The sequence below is a fragment of the Centruroides sculpturatus genome, unplaced genomic scaffold (genome assembly GCF_000671375.1).
Source record: "Centruroides sculpturatus isolate CEXI.00-Female unplaced genomic scaffold, Cexi_2.0 scaffold825, whole genome shotgun sequence".
Lineage (NCBI taxonomy): Eukaryota > Metazoa > Arthropoda > Arachnida > Scorpiones > Buthidae > Centruroides > Centruroides sculpturatus.
Genome location: NW_019385093.1, coordinates 163,977 through 185,466, shown reverse-complemented (window position 1 = coordinate 185,466; position 21,490 = coordinate 163,977). Strand labels below are relative to the sequence as shown.

At 29.7% G+C, this 21,490-nt stretch overlaps 1 protein-coding gene across 4 annotated transcripts; it reads right to left on the bottom strand.

The window, feature by feature from the left end:
* Positions 1-2,303: 2,303 nt before the first annotated feature.
* LOC111634585 (probable 2-oxoglutarate dehydrogenase E1 component DHKTD1, mitochondrial) lies at positions 2,304-21,443 on the bottom strand. 4 transcript variants are annotated; one of them, XM_023379402.1, is made up of 23 exons: positions 21,075-21,443; positions 16,535-16,655; positions 13,360-13,537; positions 13,192-13,299; positions 13,005-13,116; positions 12,823-12,920; positions 12,614-12,677; positions 8,811-8,884; positions 8,592-8,735; positions 8,383-8,498; positions 8,222-8,297; positions 6,709-6,900; positions 6,531-6,632; positions 6,325-6,456; positions 6,136-6,256; positions 5,679-5,818; positions 5,452-5,608; positions 5,270-5,370; positions 5,099-5,200; positions 3,142-3,387; positions 3,010-3,073; positions 2,843-2,928; positions 2,304-2,759 (listed from the first exon to the last, which is right to left on the bottom strand). In XM_023379402.1, exons 1-23 carry the CDS (start codon positions 21,184-21,186, stop codon positions 2,655-2,657), a joined length of 2,751 nt encoding a protein of 916 aa, XP_023235170.1. In that variant the 5' UTR covers positions 21,187-21,443; the 3' UTR covers positions 2,304-2,654. The 4 variants fall into 4 exon arrangements, with proteins under 4 accessions (XP_023235170.1, XP_023235167.1, XP_023235171.1 ...); XM_023379399.1 differs by having other exon boundaries at positions 5,099-5,370; XM_023379403.1 differs by lacking the exon at positions 21,075-21,443 and adding an exon at positions 20,998-21,050 and having other exon boundaries at positions 5,099-5,370.
* Between the last annotated feature and the right edge of the window lie 47 nt (positions 21,444-21,490).

Genomic DNA, 21,490 nt, shown 5'->3' with positions numbered 1-21,490 from the left:
AATTTAATTGACAAACTGGTGTCAGCCCTGACGAGCATCTGGACTTCACAGTTCAGATCTACTAGCGATTATCGCCCTCCTATAAAAAGTAAGAGAACCGATCTCACGATTGTGTGCCCGTAAGTGGTGTACCTCTGATAACGTCCCCGGCTATCTCACAACTATATACTGTATTGCCCATCTCTGGGTTATATGTTTGTGGCACCCAGTATTTACTGTACTCCAATAAGTTACAATAAAATATCTATCTATCTGTATTGCCCATCTGGAAAGGATCAATAAATAATAATGTATGTATTTGGGTGATGTTAGCAGAAGTGAATTTGTTGATGGTTTGATTTGATTTGATGGGCTACTTTCCAGAGATTTTCCACAGGAAACTGGCCCCTACTTAAGTGTTAGATGGGTAAAAGAAAACCCAGAAAATTCCATGTGGCCAGCCCATTGGTCAGATGTAAACCCACAACTATCTGTATTTGGTGGTTGGTGAGAACAATTTATTGATGACACAGGCTGCCGGTGAGAACAATTTATTGATGAAAGATACTTTTTATAATTGTGCACCATACTCTATGCAGCTGGCCACAAATTTGTCCATTATAAGTAAACTTGTGCAGTGGTGGTCAATTAGGGTAAATGAGTGATGATGTAGCAAATACTAATGAATAACCATAAAGATCCAGATTAAATTTTGACTTCTGTTCTCTTTTTGGGTTGGCTGGAAATATATTGAGCATACGGCAATCTGATTTGAGATAATAAGAGAATTCTGGACTGATCATTATAAGAGAAATTTAATGTTTGTTTAAATGTCATTGAAGTAAAACAAGATGATTTAGAAAATAGAGATTTTAGATAAACAACAAAGATTTTAAAAGTGGAATTTTTAGAAGAATGTTAACATTTTTCACCCAGTTAATGGGCTTGGCTATCCTCAGCTGTGAAATCAGAAGTGAATGTGTTAGTGTTAGAAGGAAGGGAAAAGGTATAGATTCAGATAAAGTAAACAAGTGGGGGAGATGGGTTACAAAGGTAGCAGTTGATATGTGAAAGAGAGAGAGAGATATTGTCAGGCAGGGGGAGGCATCTTTATTCCTGCTGTTTATACAGGTATTGGTAATGGACTGGTTGGAAATTAGCATGAGAATGGAATAATGGCAACTAGCTAATGAGAGTAAAACATGCTTTGATCTAACAGTTGTCCATAAAAAATTACAAGAATTCAGATAGTTCTCTCTCAGGACAGAAACCATAAAAATACAATTATCTTGATGCTTCTAATGCTCTCATCAGAGAGGATAGATTCAAAGCTTACTCATAATACCTCTTCCATTCTGTTCTCAACTGAAACTCTGCAATGCTGTGCAGGAACACAATGAATAAAAAAACTGCAATATCAAGTTGCAAAAAGCTTGAAATACAGCATAGCATACAATTCTGAAGTGAAAAATGGATTGGATTAGTAAATGTAGCTGGATTAGTCATAAAGGCATTCAAGGATTTGGAAAATTCAATTGTACAGTACAGACATTTTAAATTTTATGCACAAGCATATTCTCTCTTAAATTTAGCTCTGGGTAACTGAATTAGCATGATACTAGTTATTCAGCTAGCATTTATTTTTTATTTATGGGGCAAATATGTGTTATCATGGAATGACGGATCAAAAACAATATCATAAATGGGACTATTCACGATCAAGAAATATACTTGTAAAATTCCAGTTCAAAACACAGTCAGAAACATCTCTCAAAAGCAGGTAAATATCTTATATGATTATTTGGATGATCAGTCAAGAATGTAAGAAGTACAGGAAAAGGATTGAATAACTTGACAAGCAAGCCTCAAAATATTTTTCATGTTATGATTAAATAAAATGAAAAATTAAATGCAAGTCTTCATAAGTCTGCAATATTTATTTTTGTCAACTTGAAATGCTTTAATGTTCAAAAATTAATAAACATTTAAAAAATAACAATTTAAAATTTTAACAATATAGACTAAATTTATTAGATTAAAATTGAAACAGGAAAAACATTATTACAATTCAATCACAGCAAGTCAAAAGTGAGGTTTTTTTTATACTGAATGAGGCACAGCCATAGAAAGAGTATTATCTGATGGTTGATATCATTGGCAAACTTTGATGTACACATGATATAACAGACTTCCCACATCAATAGAATTTATTGATGAGAAGTCAGATTTATTAAAGTATTACTAAATAGTTTTTGTAAAATTATGCAAAGATGTCTGCCATTCCAAGCTTGAATCCAGATAAAAAGCAGCCAAATTTTTCATTGTGGGGCTGATCTGGTTCATTCCACTTTTTTTTTTTTTTTTTTTAAATGATCAAGTTTTATCTAACTTGATGCTTTCTATGTATAAATCTCATTCTGTATAAATTTTCTCAACAACTAGAGTCATGCATTGTATAGTATAAAAGAATAAATTTGGCCCCAAAAATCAATAATATAAGCATCAATTCGTATTTTATAAATTTACCTCTCAAAAATTGGAACAATACCAAAAAGGCAGCTTGGATTATGGCATGTAAATATGTTCAAATTTTTTGTTTTTATAAAAAATTAAACTATAAAATATATAACACTCCTATTTGTGACTTTTATAACAAAAATTTAATTATTAAAAAACTATGAATTGAATAATTTCTTCAAAATTTGTACACTCTCCTGTTGATGTCTCTGACCAATTCCCACGGCAGCTGTTGCCAAGATGTCTCGACCAATGTAAGTTGGCTACAAAATGTTAAAAAAATCAGTTATAAATAATTATTGCTGCATAAAAATTAATAATGTATTAATGTATTGCATTTTTTTACCGATATGCCAAGTAGATTCTGAAATCTTGGTCTTACAAAAAACCAAGGACCCATATTTCGATGTTCTTCTTGACACCAGATAAATTCTAAAAAAAGTATTGTTTTAATATTGATCAAATAAACATTTTATCATCATAAAACATAATATTTATGAAAAACATATTTACCTTTTGCTTTATTAAATTTTTTTATCTCATTAGATAATTCATTAGCAGGAAAAGGGCATAAAGCCTAGAAATTGATGAAATTTACAATTAAAATTAGTACTTAAAAAAATTCTTTATAAATGATTAACTTACTTCAATACGAATAATGGCAGTGTCTTCAATCTTCTTATCTTCTCTTTCTTTGTGTAGAGTATAAAAATATTTACCAGAACATATAACAACTCTCTTCACTTTATTAGGATCAGCTGTGTTATCGCCTAACACTGGAGTAAATGTAGTTCCCGATATCATGTCAGACAATGACGAAACGGCTGCGGGTAACCTCAACAATGTTTTTGGAGATGCGACTACAAGAGGTTTTCTGAAGTTTCGTATCATCTAACAAAATAAAAAATATCAAGTAAATTTTAATAAGACATTAAAAATAATTAAATTACAGTAGAGTCCTGGTAACTCAACATTCCATAAAACTTGTCATGTTGTGAAAAAAAAAAAACATGTAATCTAATTTTTATCTCTATAACTTAGCACTAGGATCAAATAAGTTATCATTCTTCACTGGCAACACTCAATAATAGCATCAATTCCACGTGTTAATAAAGAATATAAACCTTTTCTAAGAAGTCACTGCAAAATGCCACAATGCATATGTTACTAAATCTGAAGTACCCACTTAATAGCCAATATTTTTAAAGTTTAACTATAAACAGAAATATTCATTATGGTACATAGTTAATAGATACATGGATTTGTACATATCTTTATGAAAATTCTGCTATTTAGACTAGCATCATTGCTATCTGCAAAACTCTTCACTTCTCAATCTACATTAAGTTGAGTTTATGGGACTATACTGTATCATAATTAAAAATAATTATATGATAAAGCCAGACTATACTTTGGATAATTAATTATATTATTATATAATTTGGACTAAAGGTAGGTAATTAATTAATTTGCTATCTTGTATTAAATTTAATAAATAATTAATTTAGAGTATTCTAGAATAAAAGATTGACACAGAGCATGACTTGAACCCAGAATGCTACCCATGCTACTTTCTCCATTAAACTGTATTCTCCTTCCATCTTCCTTTTGAATACGACAATTTTAATTATTTGTTTTTGTTTAATTTTACTTTATTATTTCTGAAATATTACTAGCAGACAAAATTCCGGTAATTTATTTTCTCATCCTAGAATAATAGTTTCACCTTCATCACTCATTATGGTAACAGAAAGAGAAAGACACTACTATTAATCAGAACTGGACAATGGCTGGATGGCCAAGCGGTCAAGGTGTCAGCCTACCACTCTGGGGGACCCGGGATCGAATCCGGACGGGTCGAGGAATTCCCAGGAATTTTTTGGGGGTGGTCCGTTTGGATATGTCGGGCCCCGTCCCTCACCACCCGGTTGCCCCGTTGTGGGCCAGGCCAAACCCATAACGGGCCTGCTATAAGAGGCACTCTTAGTGCCCACAGGGAGGAAAGAGTATTTAAAAAAAAATCAGAACTGGACAGGCAAATAAAATTTAAGGACTCAATTAGGTTGGCATTGTGAAACAGTTGATGATAATCCTAACAATGAGTTTAAAACACTATTATCTATTTAATGTTTTATAATTTGTTATCCATATTTGTTGATTGACTAAACAATTTGTTATAAATGCCCTCCAGTGATTTACACTGTCTGTATAAAGTCCTTATTTTCTGTACAAGAAAGTTGTCAACCCTAACCCAGATCATTGCTTCAAGAAGACACTGCCCAGACTGTCTGGACAGTGTCTTCTTGGAGCAAAGATCAGACAGAGGTCCAGATAGTGTACACATCTGCACTGTAAGCCAAAGCTGCAGGTTTGAGTCCCACTCTGGATTGATCTTCTCTTCTGGAACATTCTAAATTAATTTAATTTAAATTATTAAATTTAATACAAGATGCAACTTAATTGTTTACCTTTAGCACAAATTACATAATAGAGCTAGAATTCATTAGCCAAGTTATAGCCCAATAATAAATCCAGCTTTATCATTTGATTATTTATACATAATTCAAGCTTGATTTTCAAATTATTATTATAATTAACAAACCTGTTGTCTAAGCAAATGGAAATAATTTGCAGGAGTTGTTGGATGAGTAACAAGCCAATTTATGTCATCTCCATCAACATTATCTTCTTTACTATCACAGTTCTGATAGAATTTACACACACAATTAATTTTAAAAAATAAAATTTGATTGAAGAGATTTTTGGTACTTACTTGAAGAAATCTTTCAATGTGGCACGAAGAATGTTCGGGTCCTGCTCCATCATATCCGTGGGGTAAAAGCATAACCAATCCACTTTGCAAAAGCCATTTAGCTACATTATTATTAAAAATTGAAGTTTTAATGCATTATAAACTATTTCTATTACAGATATTTTAAATTTTTAATTGCATACTTTCACCAGAAGAAACAAATGTATCAATGATAATTTGTGCACCATTAAAAAAGTCACCAAATTGAGCTTCCCATATAATGAGATGTTTTGGACTTTCGATACTCATACCATATTCAAAAGCTAAAACTGCTTCTTCTGATAATATACTATTGGCAACCTTAAGATATAAATTGTATTAAATTTTAAATTTTATCAAATTTTTAAATTTTTAAAAAAATATAATTTACCTCATAAAATGCACTTTGGTTAGGCAACATATTATTGAGAGGAACATACATTTCATTTGTTTTCTGTTCAACAACCATTGCGTGTCTCTGGCTAAAGGTACCTCTTCCGACATCTTGTCCACTAATACGAACATTAAAACCTGAAGTTAAAAATATAATTAAAGTCTTTCAGAATAATTATACAAAATTATAGACAAATATAATGTTTCTTGAGTTCTTTAGTTAATAATCTCTTTATAAAATGTCACAAAGAATGTAAAATTTTAAGCCAACTTCACTGTCTTTCTTTTTATGACCATCAACTACTTATATTCTTGAAGACTGTATAAGTTGCAGGTTTTGTTCCCCTGGCATTAATTATTCTAAATACTATTTAACATACCAATGTATTGGAAGAAACTGACAATATACAAAAATAATAATTATAATTCATTACTGAAAAATCTAACCAAGTTACCTTGATACAGAAGAGATCCTATTGCAAGTGCTTCAGCCGTAGCCCAATCAATTTTTGTTCCTTCTTCAATTCTTTTCAAACGTTCTGCTACTAGAACTTTATGCAAATGGTTGTGAATTATCTAAAATATGTGTATTTTAATACATTTTAAAATTTCCTCCATTTCAATGTTGATAATAAATTACTTACAAAATTATCTGGAATATTAACAGACTTAGCACCAACAAATTTCAGAACATCTAACGGAACTCCTGTATCCCATTTGCTAATTGTATTCGTAGCTTGCACACATGTGGACCATTTCTTTTGCAAATGATTTGCCTAAGTAAATATAATAAAACTATAATAACTAATGATAAGAAATAATCATTAGCAAAAACATGCTTAAAAATTACTTGAGGTTCATAAAAATCAACACATTTAAATTTGCTGTTGAGATCTTTTAAATAATTAGCAATGGCATCACTTGCTGTGTTTTCTGTCCATACTCCTTCATCCTATTAAAATATATTTATTGTTGATAACTTGTATCCAAATAAGTAAAAAAATTTGATATAAAATACCATCAAATACCACTAATTTCTGAGTATATTTATCAGGTATACTTTGACGAGCATGAATGTGATCATACATAATGGGATTTGTATATGTAGGATCATCCATTTCATTGTGACCCCATCGACGGAAACAAATCAAATCAATTAGAATGTCTTTTTGAAATTTTTGACGATATTCCAGAGCCAGACGTGTTGCTTTTACTAGTTCCTATGAAATGAAAGAAATAATTTATATTCAAAAATTATATAAAATTTTCAAGCAAAATAAAATTTATGACATTCAATTTAAGTATTGTAATGGAAGACTTAGTGGTTGGCCACATTAAAAGAAAATAAAACTTGAATTGACTTCTAAGAAGCTTCTATAGAATAAAAGTCATATACATTAAATTTGTTGGAGGAAATTTGGATTTTAAAATTTCCTCACAAACACATTTAAATTTCTTAGCAGTTTTGATTAAAATTATAAATTATTGTACAAACCAGATAGTTTATTTTATTGGCTCAAACTGCTCTGAAGAACCAGTGGATTTAAATAATAATAAAATTGAGTAACAACACATCTATCATCATCAATGGCATGAAAATACATCTATGTCATAACAATAATAATCAAAAATAAGCATAAATAAATAAATAAATGGCCAATTACATAACAATAAGTACATAATCATTAATAGAATAGATCTAGGATATAATTCTAAAATATTAAATTACAATGCCAATACAGATTAAAAAAAATATATATACGTGAATTAAAATCTTGTTTAATAATATCTAAAAAGTGAAAAAATAAAAACAAATGAAACAATTAAAATAATTTATAAATTTTATAAAGGTAATTTAAATATAAAAGAAAGCCAGTAAGTCAAAGTGAGAAACTGTAAATGTGAATAAAACATTTATTTTTCAGAACGATCACCTAACATTAATACACTTGTCCACTACTTTATCATCCCTTTGGAACCTGTGGCATAAAATTCTTTTATCCACCTTCTCGACCACTTTTGTATCCCATTTTCAACCTCTCCGAATTTCAGTTGTGAGCAATGTTATGAGACAAATTCTTTCTCCCATAATTGGAAAACAGTTCTTTATGAATTTTCTTTGCAATGAGACATTTAGCTGATAGAAAATGCACAACAGCACACAACTCTACATTTGTATACTTGGGGCCCAATCACCATTTTACACTACTGAAAATATCCACTAATTACATGCATCTGTCTACTTAGACTGTGCTACTACCTAATGATACATACTGAAAACCTATTACTTCCATAACAACTATTCTGCTTTCTTGCTGACTTTCCCTCATATTACATATATTAAACTTCAACATTTTAAAAATAGCTTTTAAGTTTAATACGTTACACAATTATATTTTAAATTATTTAACAATTATTTTTGCATAGAAATTAACATCATATAATTTATGAGAACTATTCATCTATTCCTTATAGCTTTGCTAATTTTATATTCAATAAAAATTGCCTTCTAAAATAAAAGAATATCAAAACCGAACTAACTTCAGGATAATCACCATTGACGTGGATGACGGGAGCCGCTATCATTTTCATAATATCACTACAGTATAAAGAAGATCTAAAATACAGAATGTAATAATTAAAAATTTGCTGATTAATAATAAAATTCTTATTATGGTATTAATATCAACATTAAAAATTACCTGCCCCTTTCTCCTGGTGTAGTGTAACCTAACTGATTATTAATAATGATATGTATCGAACCGCCAACATTGAAATGAGGAATGTTTGACATGGCTAATGTTTCCATGATGATGCCCTATACAAAAAAAAAAAATCGCTTCATATACACATCAGAAATAAAATAAACTACTTTAAAATTCATGAACTGTATATTCTTGTTGACAATTACCTGTCCTGTAAATGAAGCATCGCCATGCACTTGAACTGGAAGTACACTATACACAGGTATTTTATCTTTACCTTCTAAATAATCTCCACATTTTAATGATAATAATCTCCCTCTTGCTTTACCACAGACTACAGGAGAAACAGCCTGCAGATAAAATGTTTTACATTTAAGATTTTATATATGAAACTATACACATTACAATGGCAACTAATCTTATACCTCTAAATGTGATGGATTAGGAAGCATGGTAACGTGGACGTGTTTCCCTTTATATTCCAAATCAACCGAGCTGGCTATAATTTAATGTATTATTAGAGTTGTTTTCTTCTAAAATATTCTTAAATCATTTTTAGTCTACAAGTCAAAAATATAACTGGTTACTCATTTTTCAAAACTTTAATTTCATATTGATTTCAGGTTAATGTTTTGTAAAGTGTTCCTTGAAAAATTAAGATCACAAAGAACATTTTCAAATAAAAGACCTACACATTAGTAATTAGTATACAAGTCTGTTTTGAATGCATTCATGAAGAATATTAGAAATCCTTTGTTGCATGCTGACAGAGAATTTTTAATATTAATTCAATAGCAACATCTTATGTCTTTGCATGTTGAGTTCACATTCCTTAAATTTGGTAATCAAAATTATTTAGAACCAATAGCATTTTTCAATAAAATATATTTGTATATATTTTTTTTGGCTTCAACATGCCAATGAAAATACTTTAGTAAACTTATATGCCTCAATGTCCTTGGTTNGCTACGCAAGCTTGCCAATATAAAGATTGGTGGTGGAAATTACAACTAGGAAAATGTTATTACAGGTAAATAAAATTAATAATATAACTTTTATACTACCCAATTTTTAAAAGTTGTGTAGTACAGTATATGAAAAGTTGTAGTAAACAAATGAAAGTTGGTTTATACAAAATTGTAAAATAGTAGTAGTTGATGAGTATAAGTATTTGGGTGTATTTAATAATAAACCACACACACCTGATTTGTATTTGCCGAGTTATTTTCTTTATGCAAACGTTTTCGGCCAATTTGTATAGGCCATCTTCAGGCTTTAACGTTGTTCGTTCCAATGGAACCAATAGTTCTAAATTCATTTGAATTTGAACTTTTAACAACGTATGTGTATAATAAATAGTTAAGAATAATATTAACTATTTATTATACACATACGTTGTTAAAAGTTCAAATTCAAATGAATTTAGAACTATTGGTTCCATTGGAACGAACAACGTTAAAGCCTGAAGATGGCCTATACAAATTGGCCGAAAACGTTTGCATAAAGAAAATAACTCGGCAACTACAAATTAGGTGTGTGTGGTTTATTATTAAATAGCTAGTATTGCTGAGAAGGTAGATAGATATTTGGATGTATTTTTCCAGTCTAATGGATGTTTTTTAAAGCATTTAAAATATATTAATAGAAAAGTGAATATTGGGATAGTCAAGATTAAGGCAAGTGCATCTGGTAGATTGTTACACTGGAAAGTTAAATTCAAATTATTTGAGTCATTTATTCAGTCAGTAGTGTTATATGGGTCCAAGATTTGGGGCTTTGATTGCAGAGCGAAAGATGATAATTTACAAATTAATTTTATTAAACTTTAAAAAGATGGATTCCATAGTATCATGGATTCCATAGTATCATGGATTCCATATTATATATTTTGAGATCTAAAGGATCCCTCTTTATTTTTAATATAATAAAAAATAATTAAAGATGGTTATGCAAACAGTCGGTTAGTAAACTTACCAAATCCGCTAAATTATATTTACTCTTTCGAAGAATAGCGCGGGGGGATCGAATTATGTTCTTGTTGCAAAATTTTGGCTATCGAAATGATCCTAAAATGTTAAATGAAACCGATGTCTGTGATATTTTAATGAGATTGGCAAATAATTATTTAAATGAGTTTAAAAATAGAGCTGCTAACTATAAATATAATAAGTGGTATTTGGATATTTTTAATGAATGAGGCTTGGTAACCTATTTGAATACAGAAAGACCATTTTGCATTATACAATCAATGTTATATGTGTGATGTAATATATTTAGAAGAATGATGGTTCTGTGTTTGGATTATTGTGAATTCTGTTGCACTTGTGTTAATTTTGATGCTTTTCATGTAGTAACTGAATGTAAGGCTCTGATGTCTGTCAGACAAAAGTGTTTTGGTGAAGATTATTTACAGGTTCAATCATATAAGCAATTGTTACAAGATAAAACTATAAATACAATCTTATTTATTATAATTATTAAGATAAATGGCTAAAGGAATCTAATTTGTTTAGTCTAAGATATTATTTTTTTCGTAAGTTTAACCACCAGGTGGTGTGAATATACAGTAGAACCTCGATTATCCGACCCCGATCAACCGACCATCCTAGTCGGCAAATTTCAAATGTCCGCTAGTGATGTGGCGCTACAATATTTGGCTATGTCTTGGCTACTTTAATATTATTTTTATGTGTTTTAGCTGGCNAATACAGGTTTACGTTTACAGAATTACTGTCTGATGGAATTGAAAACGAGGGAAAAAAGTTTGGAAATTGTAAGAATTTTTATTAATGTCAGTAAATAAATAACAAAGTTTGTCGGAAAATGTAAAATGTTGTATTTTTAAAATTATTTTATTGTTTTTAATTTACGTAGAATGTACTGTACAACATAAATACCTGTCGAGGAGGGATGAATGAATCCGAAACACAATATTATGTATGTGTCCAGGTATATTAAATAAAACAAATTTCTGATCTGTGAAACTTTGTTGCAGTATCTGTAAAGCCAGTCTAGTAAGTCCTGATAATAGAAAATACGTACTAGTAGACGGAAAAATTTATGTCATAATAGTAACTTTGCTATGAAACTATTCTGTGACACCAGATAGGAAAGTCAAATCAATGTGAGTTTTGAATTTTGTATAATTCTGAAAATTATTTTGAATCTGATGTATGCATCACAAAACTATTCGATTTTCCAAAATAAAACAAAATATATATATATTAGTATTGGTAATACATTTGATGTTGGCCAATAAAATCAGGCTAAAAAATGCTCAATGAATTATTAAATATTTTGCTAAAAAGAAAAAAAAATTATACTTTTCAATATATCTGGAGCAATTTTACTTATTTGTCTACACAAGTGGAATCTTAATTTTTGGCTTTATCTAGGTTAGATCATATTCTTCATACTAAAAAAAAAATTTCCTGTTTCCAGGTTAGACAGGTTTCTGGCATATCTTAAAATTTAATATGGAAAATCATTTTGTTTCAAAAAATTTTTTTCTGTTTAGGCAGGTTTTTGTTTTATTCAGATGTTACTGTATTATCTAAGAGTTCTTGTGGTACTCCTTATTCACTATTTATAATACATTTTCTTTTAATTTTGTTGAGGAAAATATAACAGAAGGAAAAGAATACCATTTTTTTCTAAAGATGCTAGCTATTCTCATGCTGACCTTGACTTCTTGTAAAACTTTTTATGCTAAAATCATTTAAAGTGCTTTGATAAACTCAGTTGGCTCTAATGGTAGAATACTTTTCTACTACGTGTTGTATGAAAATATTTTGTGACCTCAATAATAAAGCTTAAGAAGTAAAAAATCTATTATATTTTAACAAGTATAATCATTGACTGCGATAATATTTAATTAAATATTTTTGTTTCATGTTTATAAATAATTTGAATTTAATAATTTAATATTCCAGAATAGCAGTTTTCAACTACTGAGATCTACAGACCACTTCAAAGATCAAATGCTTCAGGCCATTATATATATATGCATACAAATACATACAAGTTTGTATATTTGTATGCATGTATATACTTTATGTAAATTTACTGTAATGAAAGTAATTTGTGTAATACTAAATGTACTACAACTAAGTAATGTTTCTAGAAAAAATCCTGAGACATGGATCCCAGTTTGAGAAATGCCATTCTATGATAATATCTGAAATCAATTTTTAACATTTCCATGAACTATAATTAAATTAAAACTTACTCAAATGGGATAATACATCTCCACTACCAGTAACATTTTTTGGAAACTCTGACATACCCTTCATCTAAATAAAAATAAAATAAATTAATATAAAATTCTCTGAAAAGATACAAAATATATTCAGCAAACTTTATAAATTTATATAAAAGTTTATAACTTTTTGGAAAAATTTAATATTTGTAAAAAGAAAAAATATATATATATTTTACTTTTTGAAACATGGCTTCTGGGGGATATTTTAGTAATCCAGTTAACAAGTTCAGTCGACCACGATGGGCCATACCAATTATGACGTCCGAAATACCAACTATAAAAGTATAAATAAAATTTAATTAAAGTTTTACAGATCAATGTAATATTTCTTTAATCTTATATTTATTCATTATCTTACATTCTGCAGATTTGGAGAATAGTTCGTCATAAAATCCCATTATACTTTCGGCACCTTCGCCGCCGTATCTTTTTACTGTTGAGAACTTTGTTGCAAGAAAATTGTCAAAGACCTAAATATTATAGAAAGATATATAAAATAATAAACTCTGTTAAAATTAACTATATTGATTGAGAAAACAGTTTACTTGGGATTTTAAAAGATTTAAACCGAGAGAATCCTTTTCTTCTTTAGATAATTCTTCATTTTGCAATTTTTCAAATCTCCAGGCCATCCAATCCCTTTCTTCCCTGCTCTTTAAATGTTAGAATCATTACATAATTTAATAATTTGTAACTAATATCAAAATACTTACTTCGAGGTAAAGAAATTCGATGCCGATCGGCCCACAGTACACACGTTTCAAATAATCAATAATTTCCGAAATCTTTGCTTCTTTCGTATCAGAAAATAAAATGCCTTCCACATTTACACTATTATTCATATTGCTGTCATAAACTCCAAAGCATGATGAATTTAGTTCTTCTATGATTCTGAAATATTAATATATATTTCTGTTTTAAGTTCAACTAAGTAAAATACTTTTGTTATTGAAATTGTTGTTATTAACAATAATGATTATCAAATTTTGTAAATAATTATATATAATCTTTTATTTCATTAATATGTTAAAACAGCAAATACTGGAAGTTCTAGAATTCTTGAAAATTTCTTTATTTTAAAACCTTTACAAGATCTTTATCTTCATTTTAAAGCTTAACAGTGCATTGATTAACTCAACTAAGTTCATCTTTCAAAACTTACTTCATTTGTTTATAGTATCTTGTGAAATAGTTTTAGCAATAAACAATGTAAAAAATGAATGAATTAAATTCTGAAAATGGAGACTTAAATGGAGATTTAAAAATCAACAAATTTTCAAGACTCCTAGAAGACAATTGCAAAAGATATTGCTTAATAACAAGAAACATGTATAAAACTATATAATATGCAAATGATAAAACTGTACAGGTTTGTTGAATATGTTACCTAAAAAATCAAAACCTCAAAAATATAATATATTTTGTTCTATAAGATGTCAAATGTTAAAGTTCACAGATCATCATAGTGTGAATATGATTAAATTTTAAGTGCTTTCTGCTTATTTAAAAAAGTTTTATTGGACTGCAATTTGAAAAAATTGTAGACCTATAATTCCCACTGTAGTCCATTGTCTGTCTGTTCTTCTTTAATTAATCTTGAGAACGGAGTTAGATAGACAGATGATGAGACCAGGTATGGAAAGATTAGGGGCAGGAGGCCCGGATTAACTATATAGGAACTTCCAATGCAAACTGGAAGTCATGTTATTTCAATTAAAAAATTTTTCCCTGAAAGAAGATGGTTAAAAATATGATTAAAAATTGCAGCCTGGAATTGTGACGATGTCATAATAAATAATTACTTGTTATAATTCACAAAATTATGATTTTCCACAAAAATGTGTAATATGTTTCAAAATGATATGAAATACCAGACTGAATACAAAGCATTCAAAATAGAGCCTTTGTTGTATATGATTGAATGTGTGAGTGTACATAAAAAAACACTCATCTGTACCTATGAATATACTCAAACATTTTCATTAATAAAAATGATACAACTAATTTATCAAATACAGTCAAACCTCGGTTTACAAACTTAATTCATTCCTAAAAGTTGTTCAGAAACCAATTTGTTCTCAAACTGACACAAATTTTACCACAAGAAACAATGTAGAATGGATTAATCCATTTCCAACCCCCAAAATAAAACCTTTTTTTTTTACCTTTTAGCTGCATTTCATTCATAAAAATGCCTAAAAAATGCAATATAAATATTATCTATATCCATTTTATAATATATATGTATATATATTAAAAGCAAAATGTTCCATCACTGCCAACCAAAAACCAAGACTAAATAGAAACGCAACTCTGACTGGATGAAATATAACCAAATCAGTCAAGACAGACAAGTACTTTATCCACACTTTCCAAAATATTAACTTATGTTTCAATTGCTTTGATTTAAATTTTAATTAAAATTAACTAATTTTAGTTTCAGTTTTGATATAATTATCTTATTACTTTTAATTTTAGTTAACTGGCTAACTAGTATTAATAAATTTTTGTTAATTAATTTGATTTAAATTGAATTGCAATGCATACTGAAAACTGAAACTAGCATCTTATCCACATACACATTGAAATCTAATTTGAATAGCAACGTCATCAATGATTCATGTTGTGTCATCACGATGTCTAATGATGCAAGGCGAATCTCGGCACCACCATCGAATCGGTAGTCCCATCAACTTTCTTTAACATAGAAAATACAGGAAGTTGTCTGTTGGTGGACAACTCTGCCAAGTAGCTTGTTCAGAAACTGAGTTATCATATGTAAACTGGACCAAATATGATGTTCAAAATTTTGTTCATAACCCGAGGTTTGACTGTATGAAGATAATCTACATAAATTTTTCACAATAATTCCATATATATCATTATCTGACAAAAACTTTTGTTTCTAAAATGGATGGATGTTTCCCTGGTGTTGAATTACTTATAAGGAATATTATTATTATTTATTATTGTTTTGGTAGAGTATATCTTAAATGGCATATATACCAAAATTAAGGCCTAACTACAGAAAATAAATGTTTCGTTTATGTATGTATCTGTGAAGAATTTCCCATGTGATGTTTGTCTAGTATGGCTACCTTTTGTAATGTGATATATGTGCTGTTGTGAAGCCCTAATGTTTTAAGACTTTTGTATTTAGAAATTGTTATATGATTTATTATTTATTTTTAACATTTTAATTAGTTTGAAGACAAAATCAAATCATTTAAAGATTTTCAAGTATGTACAAGTAGTTTTTACTTTCCCATCTGTTATAACAGATGGGAAAGTAAAAACTACTTGTACAAAAAGAAAGTATTGTAATCATATCAAATTTGAACCTTGGTTTTTTGCAAATCTTGACATTTCAGTCTTCCTATGCAAAAAACATTAAAAAAAATTCCATTTGCATGTATTTGCTTCCACCTATTTTATTTAATATCTCACAATAGGGTAATGATTATGGAATGAATGGTATGGTAACTTGTACGCAAGAGACACTGTAGCTATTAAATTTTGGAATATGGAACTCAAGGAGGTGGAGAGTTAGAGGTTAGAAGAGTCACGGCTGAATTAAGACCTAATGGAAATTTTACTATGCGAGTTTCGACCTCTTTTGAAACAATTAAGATTTCATTTATAAAATTCCAAAATAGTGCTCTAAATTATAAAAAAAGTACAGCAATGAGTTGTTAGATTTTACAATTGCTTAGCATTAATGGGTTTCTGAAAAAAAATATCGTAAACATTTGAAAATTGAATTATTAAGTGACTAATTTAAATTAGTTTTTAGGTAACAAATACAAAATGCTTCAATAAATAATTTCAATATAAAACAGTAAAAATATTAAAAGATTGGTACAATTTATAACTGTTTGATAAACTTACATTTCTTCTTGAGTGAATATCGGATTAATTTTTGCCAATTTGTGTCCGTGTTCTCGATACGCATTAACCAAACGATAAACATTACAATTCTTTACGACGTTATCCAAATTTTTTGTCGTTTCTGTTTAAAAAAATTCACATTACTACTATAAGACTTTATAACATGATTAAAAAATAAGATAATTTTTTTATGTAAACTAAATTAATTCATTATTTTGTTTATTTAAGTAATAATAATGATTTTTCTTAAAATATAGATATGTAATATCAAAATATTAACAACATTAAATACACAGCACATTGCGATGTCATTTTGCAAATAGTAACAACAAAATTGAACGTTTATTCGAGACTGCATAGTATTAATGACTGCATGTTAAACGACCGAAAACGTTTGAAGTAATAAACTTCGACTGCAAGATAAGGTGTCTTAGTAAGTCTTTTGGTAAAATTGAAAGTATGAAAAAATCAATTAGAGAAAACTACCATATGTTCAAACAAAGTTTTGTCCAAAGATACAGTAAAAAATATTACTTCAAACATAAAAACTTATTTTTGAAAGATGCAACTTGACTGTGAAGTTAAATCTCTGTAAAAGCAGGTATATCAGATAGAAATATTAAACCATACTAATGAATTATCAAAGAACTATAATGAAATTGCTAACTTTTGAAGAAATGGACTTACATTTCTGAATGCATATTGTAAAATATTATTATTGTATATATTCTAATTCAATGCAATTTGATATTGTGTGAAAAAATTCGTTATCTTAATAGTATATCATTTAATGGTTTGTTTTAAAAAATTTTTAAATATAATAGTTTTAAAGTGTTTTAATATTTCATATAAATTTTATTGTTTTTATTTGTAATATCAATGTTTTTTGACTACAGTTTGAAAAAATTGTAGACTTATAAATTGTATTCCCACAGTTGTCCGTCCGTCCGTCCATCTTTCGTTAATCTCAAGAACAGAGATGAAATATGAGACCAGAAACTGAAACCTTAGGGGCAGGAGGCCCCAATTAACTATATACAAACTTCTGGCACAAACCAGAAGTCATGTTATTTCAATTCAAAAAATTTTCCCAAAATGAGATAGACAACCGGCACAACTCTACTGTTAAACGAAAAAGGAAAGGAAAGTATGATGTATGAGAGCAAGTAACTACTACTTTGAGGTGGAGAGCATATATTTTAAATTAAGTAAATTAAAAATTGCAGCCAGGCATTGTGACCATGTCACAATAAATAATTGATCTGTTGTTATTAAAATTAGACTTTAAAAAAGCAATTTTTTAGTTAAATAAATAATGAAAAATTGGTAACTGGATAAAATATGTATTATAAAAATAATACAATCCTTTAATAATTGGCAAATAGTTTATGCTGGATATTAAAAGGTTGTGTTATTTATATTATGTATATGCAAAATATAAAAAAAAAATTGTTGTAATTAAGAGATTCTTATTTGTGTCAGTGTACAATAAAACTTAACTGTATCTTGACACCCATTGGAGAGTAAGAAAAGTTAATCTCTCTTGAATTATGCAATTGAAACCCTTATACAAATGTTCCTAAAATTCTTCACTTGATGTATTATTATCATCTGTATACAACAAATATAGTGTGTTTATAAAATTTGAGTTTGTTTAGTCTTTGATATTATTATCTGAAGACAAAACAATTGAACACTACAGCAGAGTCCAGTTAGTTAAAACACTGCGAATCCAAATGTCCGCCTAATCTGTACATGTTTCAGTTGGGGGAGAGGAAATTTTTTAGCTCGTAAAATATATATTTTTTGTATTTTCCAGTTGAATTTAAATGGTATTAATGATACAAAAAAGATTTAGAATTCCACAACAAAAAAAAAACTGTATTTTATTGTAGTACTGTATTAATACTGTACAAAATTAATAAATCAGTGTGACATGGCCTATTAAAACAACAGATCTATATTGTACTTACACACAAACAAAAGTCATTGATAGTGTTGGATCTATGTAAACCAAGCTTGCTTCTGCATTATTTCAATTATTTGGCTAATCTGAACAGGGCTCAGTCCCAATTACTTCAGACTAGCGGGACTCTACTGTAGTTGTTGGTCCTGGATGTATGCCTAGCTAATGGGCCTGTTGTGTGGGGTTTTCTGAATTTTCTGTCTCTCTAATACCAGTGATACCAACTTGAATTGTCTTGTAGAGCTTGGATTCACCGAATAATTTAGGCTCACAGAATAATTCATTTCTTTGTCATTTAGACCCACTTTTGTCGTAGTGTACCTTAACAATAATTTTTAGTATAAGAAAGGTGCACAAGTTACAGGTATATTTTAATTTGAGAAACATTTCCCTTGAATACAACGTTGTTTTAGTGACATTTTAAAACTAACTATTGTCACTAATCTAAACATTTCTATATGCAAATATATACCAGATACACTGCGTGACTTTGTTGTATTGTGATAGAATTGAGGGAAGCATTGCATTTTTGTAATTAGCATTAGTACATATAAATTATCTTTTGCTCCATCTAACCTGAGTGTTAACATGTATTTTAATGTGTATGTAAGGACATGCATATGTATGTCTGATCAGAAGAAAACAGTTGCTGGCCACATAAGGTGGCAATCCTTTTATTCACTTGGCTTCAGATTGCTTTGCTTTTTTGTTCAGTTCACTTTTTTTATGCCCATTTTTTGTTAAGCATACACAATGCTTTTCTCTTTTAATTTTTGCCCCCTAAATTTCATTAGGTATGCACAATTATGTCAGAGAGCATGGACATTGTCACTTTGATCCCATTGCATCTCAGAACAAAGTCATTTATTATTACATTTTTGGATTCTCATTGCAATTAATGGAAGATGGCAAAGTTTAATCATAATCAACCTGGATGTGAAGAAAAAGGCAATGCACCTTTCTTGTCACTCATCTGGTTAACTTGTAGTATGAGCCCATACAGGTTGTCGTTCGTGTGCTCCAAGACCACCAAAACTTTTTCCCAAATAACTGCTGAACTGACAAAGATTTGTGTATGCTTTCTGCTTATTGTTTCTACTGTGTAGTTCTGATAATGAAAAATTTTATGCTGTTTTCAGCTAATTTTGAAAGATTAAAGTACATAGAGAATACAAGACACCAAGTGTGATATTTCACTTAACAATTATATTGTATATCTCAATAAAATAAACTCAAATTTATTTTGAATTCACATAATATATTGTTGGTTAAACAGGAATCCATGTTTAATTAATTAATCAATCTAGCAAGATTAAAAGAAATCAGAATTTCATAATAAATAAGGCTAACAAAACCAATTTTAAGCACAAAATTACAAGAAAGCAAATGTTTTTGGTTTTTGACTGTGTTAAAAGGGCATCTTCAGGCTAATTGACTTTTGCAGCTGTTAAAACAAGAAGATTGCCATCCATGTATTAAGAAGGATGACATGAGAGAGAGAAAGAAAAAGGGGTTGTAAGATTAAAGATCGTAGATCAATTCCCCTGCTTGGAAGTCTATCTACAGTCTCTAATCTTACAACCCTTTCCCCCTTTCTCTCTCACATCATCCCTCTTAATAGGCGAATGGCAATCCTCTCGTTTAAACATCCGCAAAGGTCGGTTAGCCCGAAGACGTCCATTTAATACGGTCGAAAACGTTCGCTCTCTCTTAAGTTTTGTGCCCGAAATTGGTTTCGTTCTTCTCGTTTATTAAGTACACCCAGTTTTGCACGGTAAAATTTCGTAATCTTCTCCGGGTACGATTCGAGCTCCAAACAAGACGATCGGAACCTCATCGAAGCCACAGGACCAAAAAAGTCAAAGGAACTGTACCTCTACAAGCGACCCTTGGCGAGATACGGTATCCCAAAATCAAGTCATGCGGCTCCACCGAGACAATTGCATTTAACAATAGTTAAATGCGATTTTTAGCCCACACGACGACGCCGGCTTCGAGCGGCCCACTCGACCATCGGCAGCGCTCGACGTTACGCAGTTTTAGGGATGCAGGGCTCGCCCCCACACGGGTGCTAAAGTGCAAGCAACAGTAAGCACAACTTCGGTCAAGGCACGCAACGGCAAATCTAGACGAGGCGGAGCACGGAGAACGGGCAGTATACCAATATGCGTCAAAAATTGACCTTTGGAGGCGAATATTATGCAAAGGTTCACACGTATGAGTACGGTTCCTTTGACTTTTTGCCAGTACGGGATCTACGATGCCGGGGTGCAAAACCACCCATTTGGGGCTCGAATCTTACGCACCCTTTTTTTTACCAAAACTAAGATATTACCACAAACCAAAGAACTTAACCACAATTTAAGTCATCTCAGATCGATCGAATTATCTGGGAAAGGAAAACGAAAATTAACACGATGTTTGAAATTGTTATTAATTAAAATCTTTACGAAACGATTCATAATTTAATCTTTTAAGATATGGATAACCGACTTACTTCGACAATAGGAAGAGACTGTTAACATTATGCAAATATTCAATAAATCTGTTTGTTTAATTATAAAAAGTACCCACCTGACACTTTTTTATACGGTTTATAACCAAAAACGCCCTGTTTACAGTGATAATTTCTATAATTTTTGGATAAGAGTTTTAACTTATTTAGTAAGAAATTAACCTGCTTCATTTTTATAATTTGTTTCGTCGTTATTTTTGAATTTACGACTTATTTTTTTAATTTAAAATATGCTAAACTCGAGCCACGTCACATCATAACGGAATTTCTCTCACAGAAAGAACCCCGAATATTATATAATAAACTTTTAAAATCTTAAAATCTTTTAGAAAAGTAGAGAAATATACTTTTAGGACACATTAATCGACGAAAATCTACAAAAATAAAGAGAAGCAGAAGCAATTTAATCAGTTCGTTCCCCCACGTGATAAGTTTTAGCCATGCAATAACACGTGACACGCTTAAAACTTTAAAA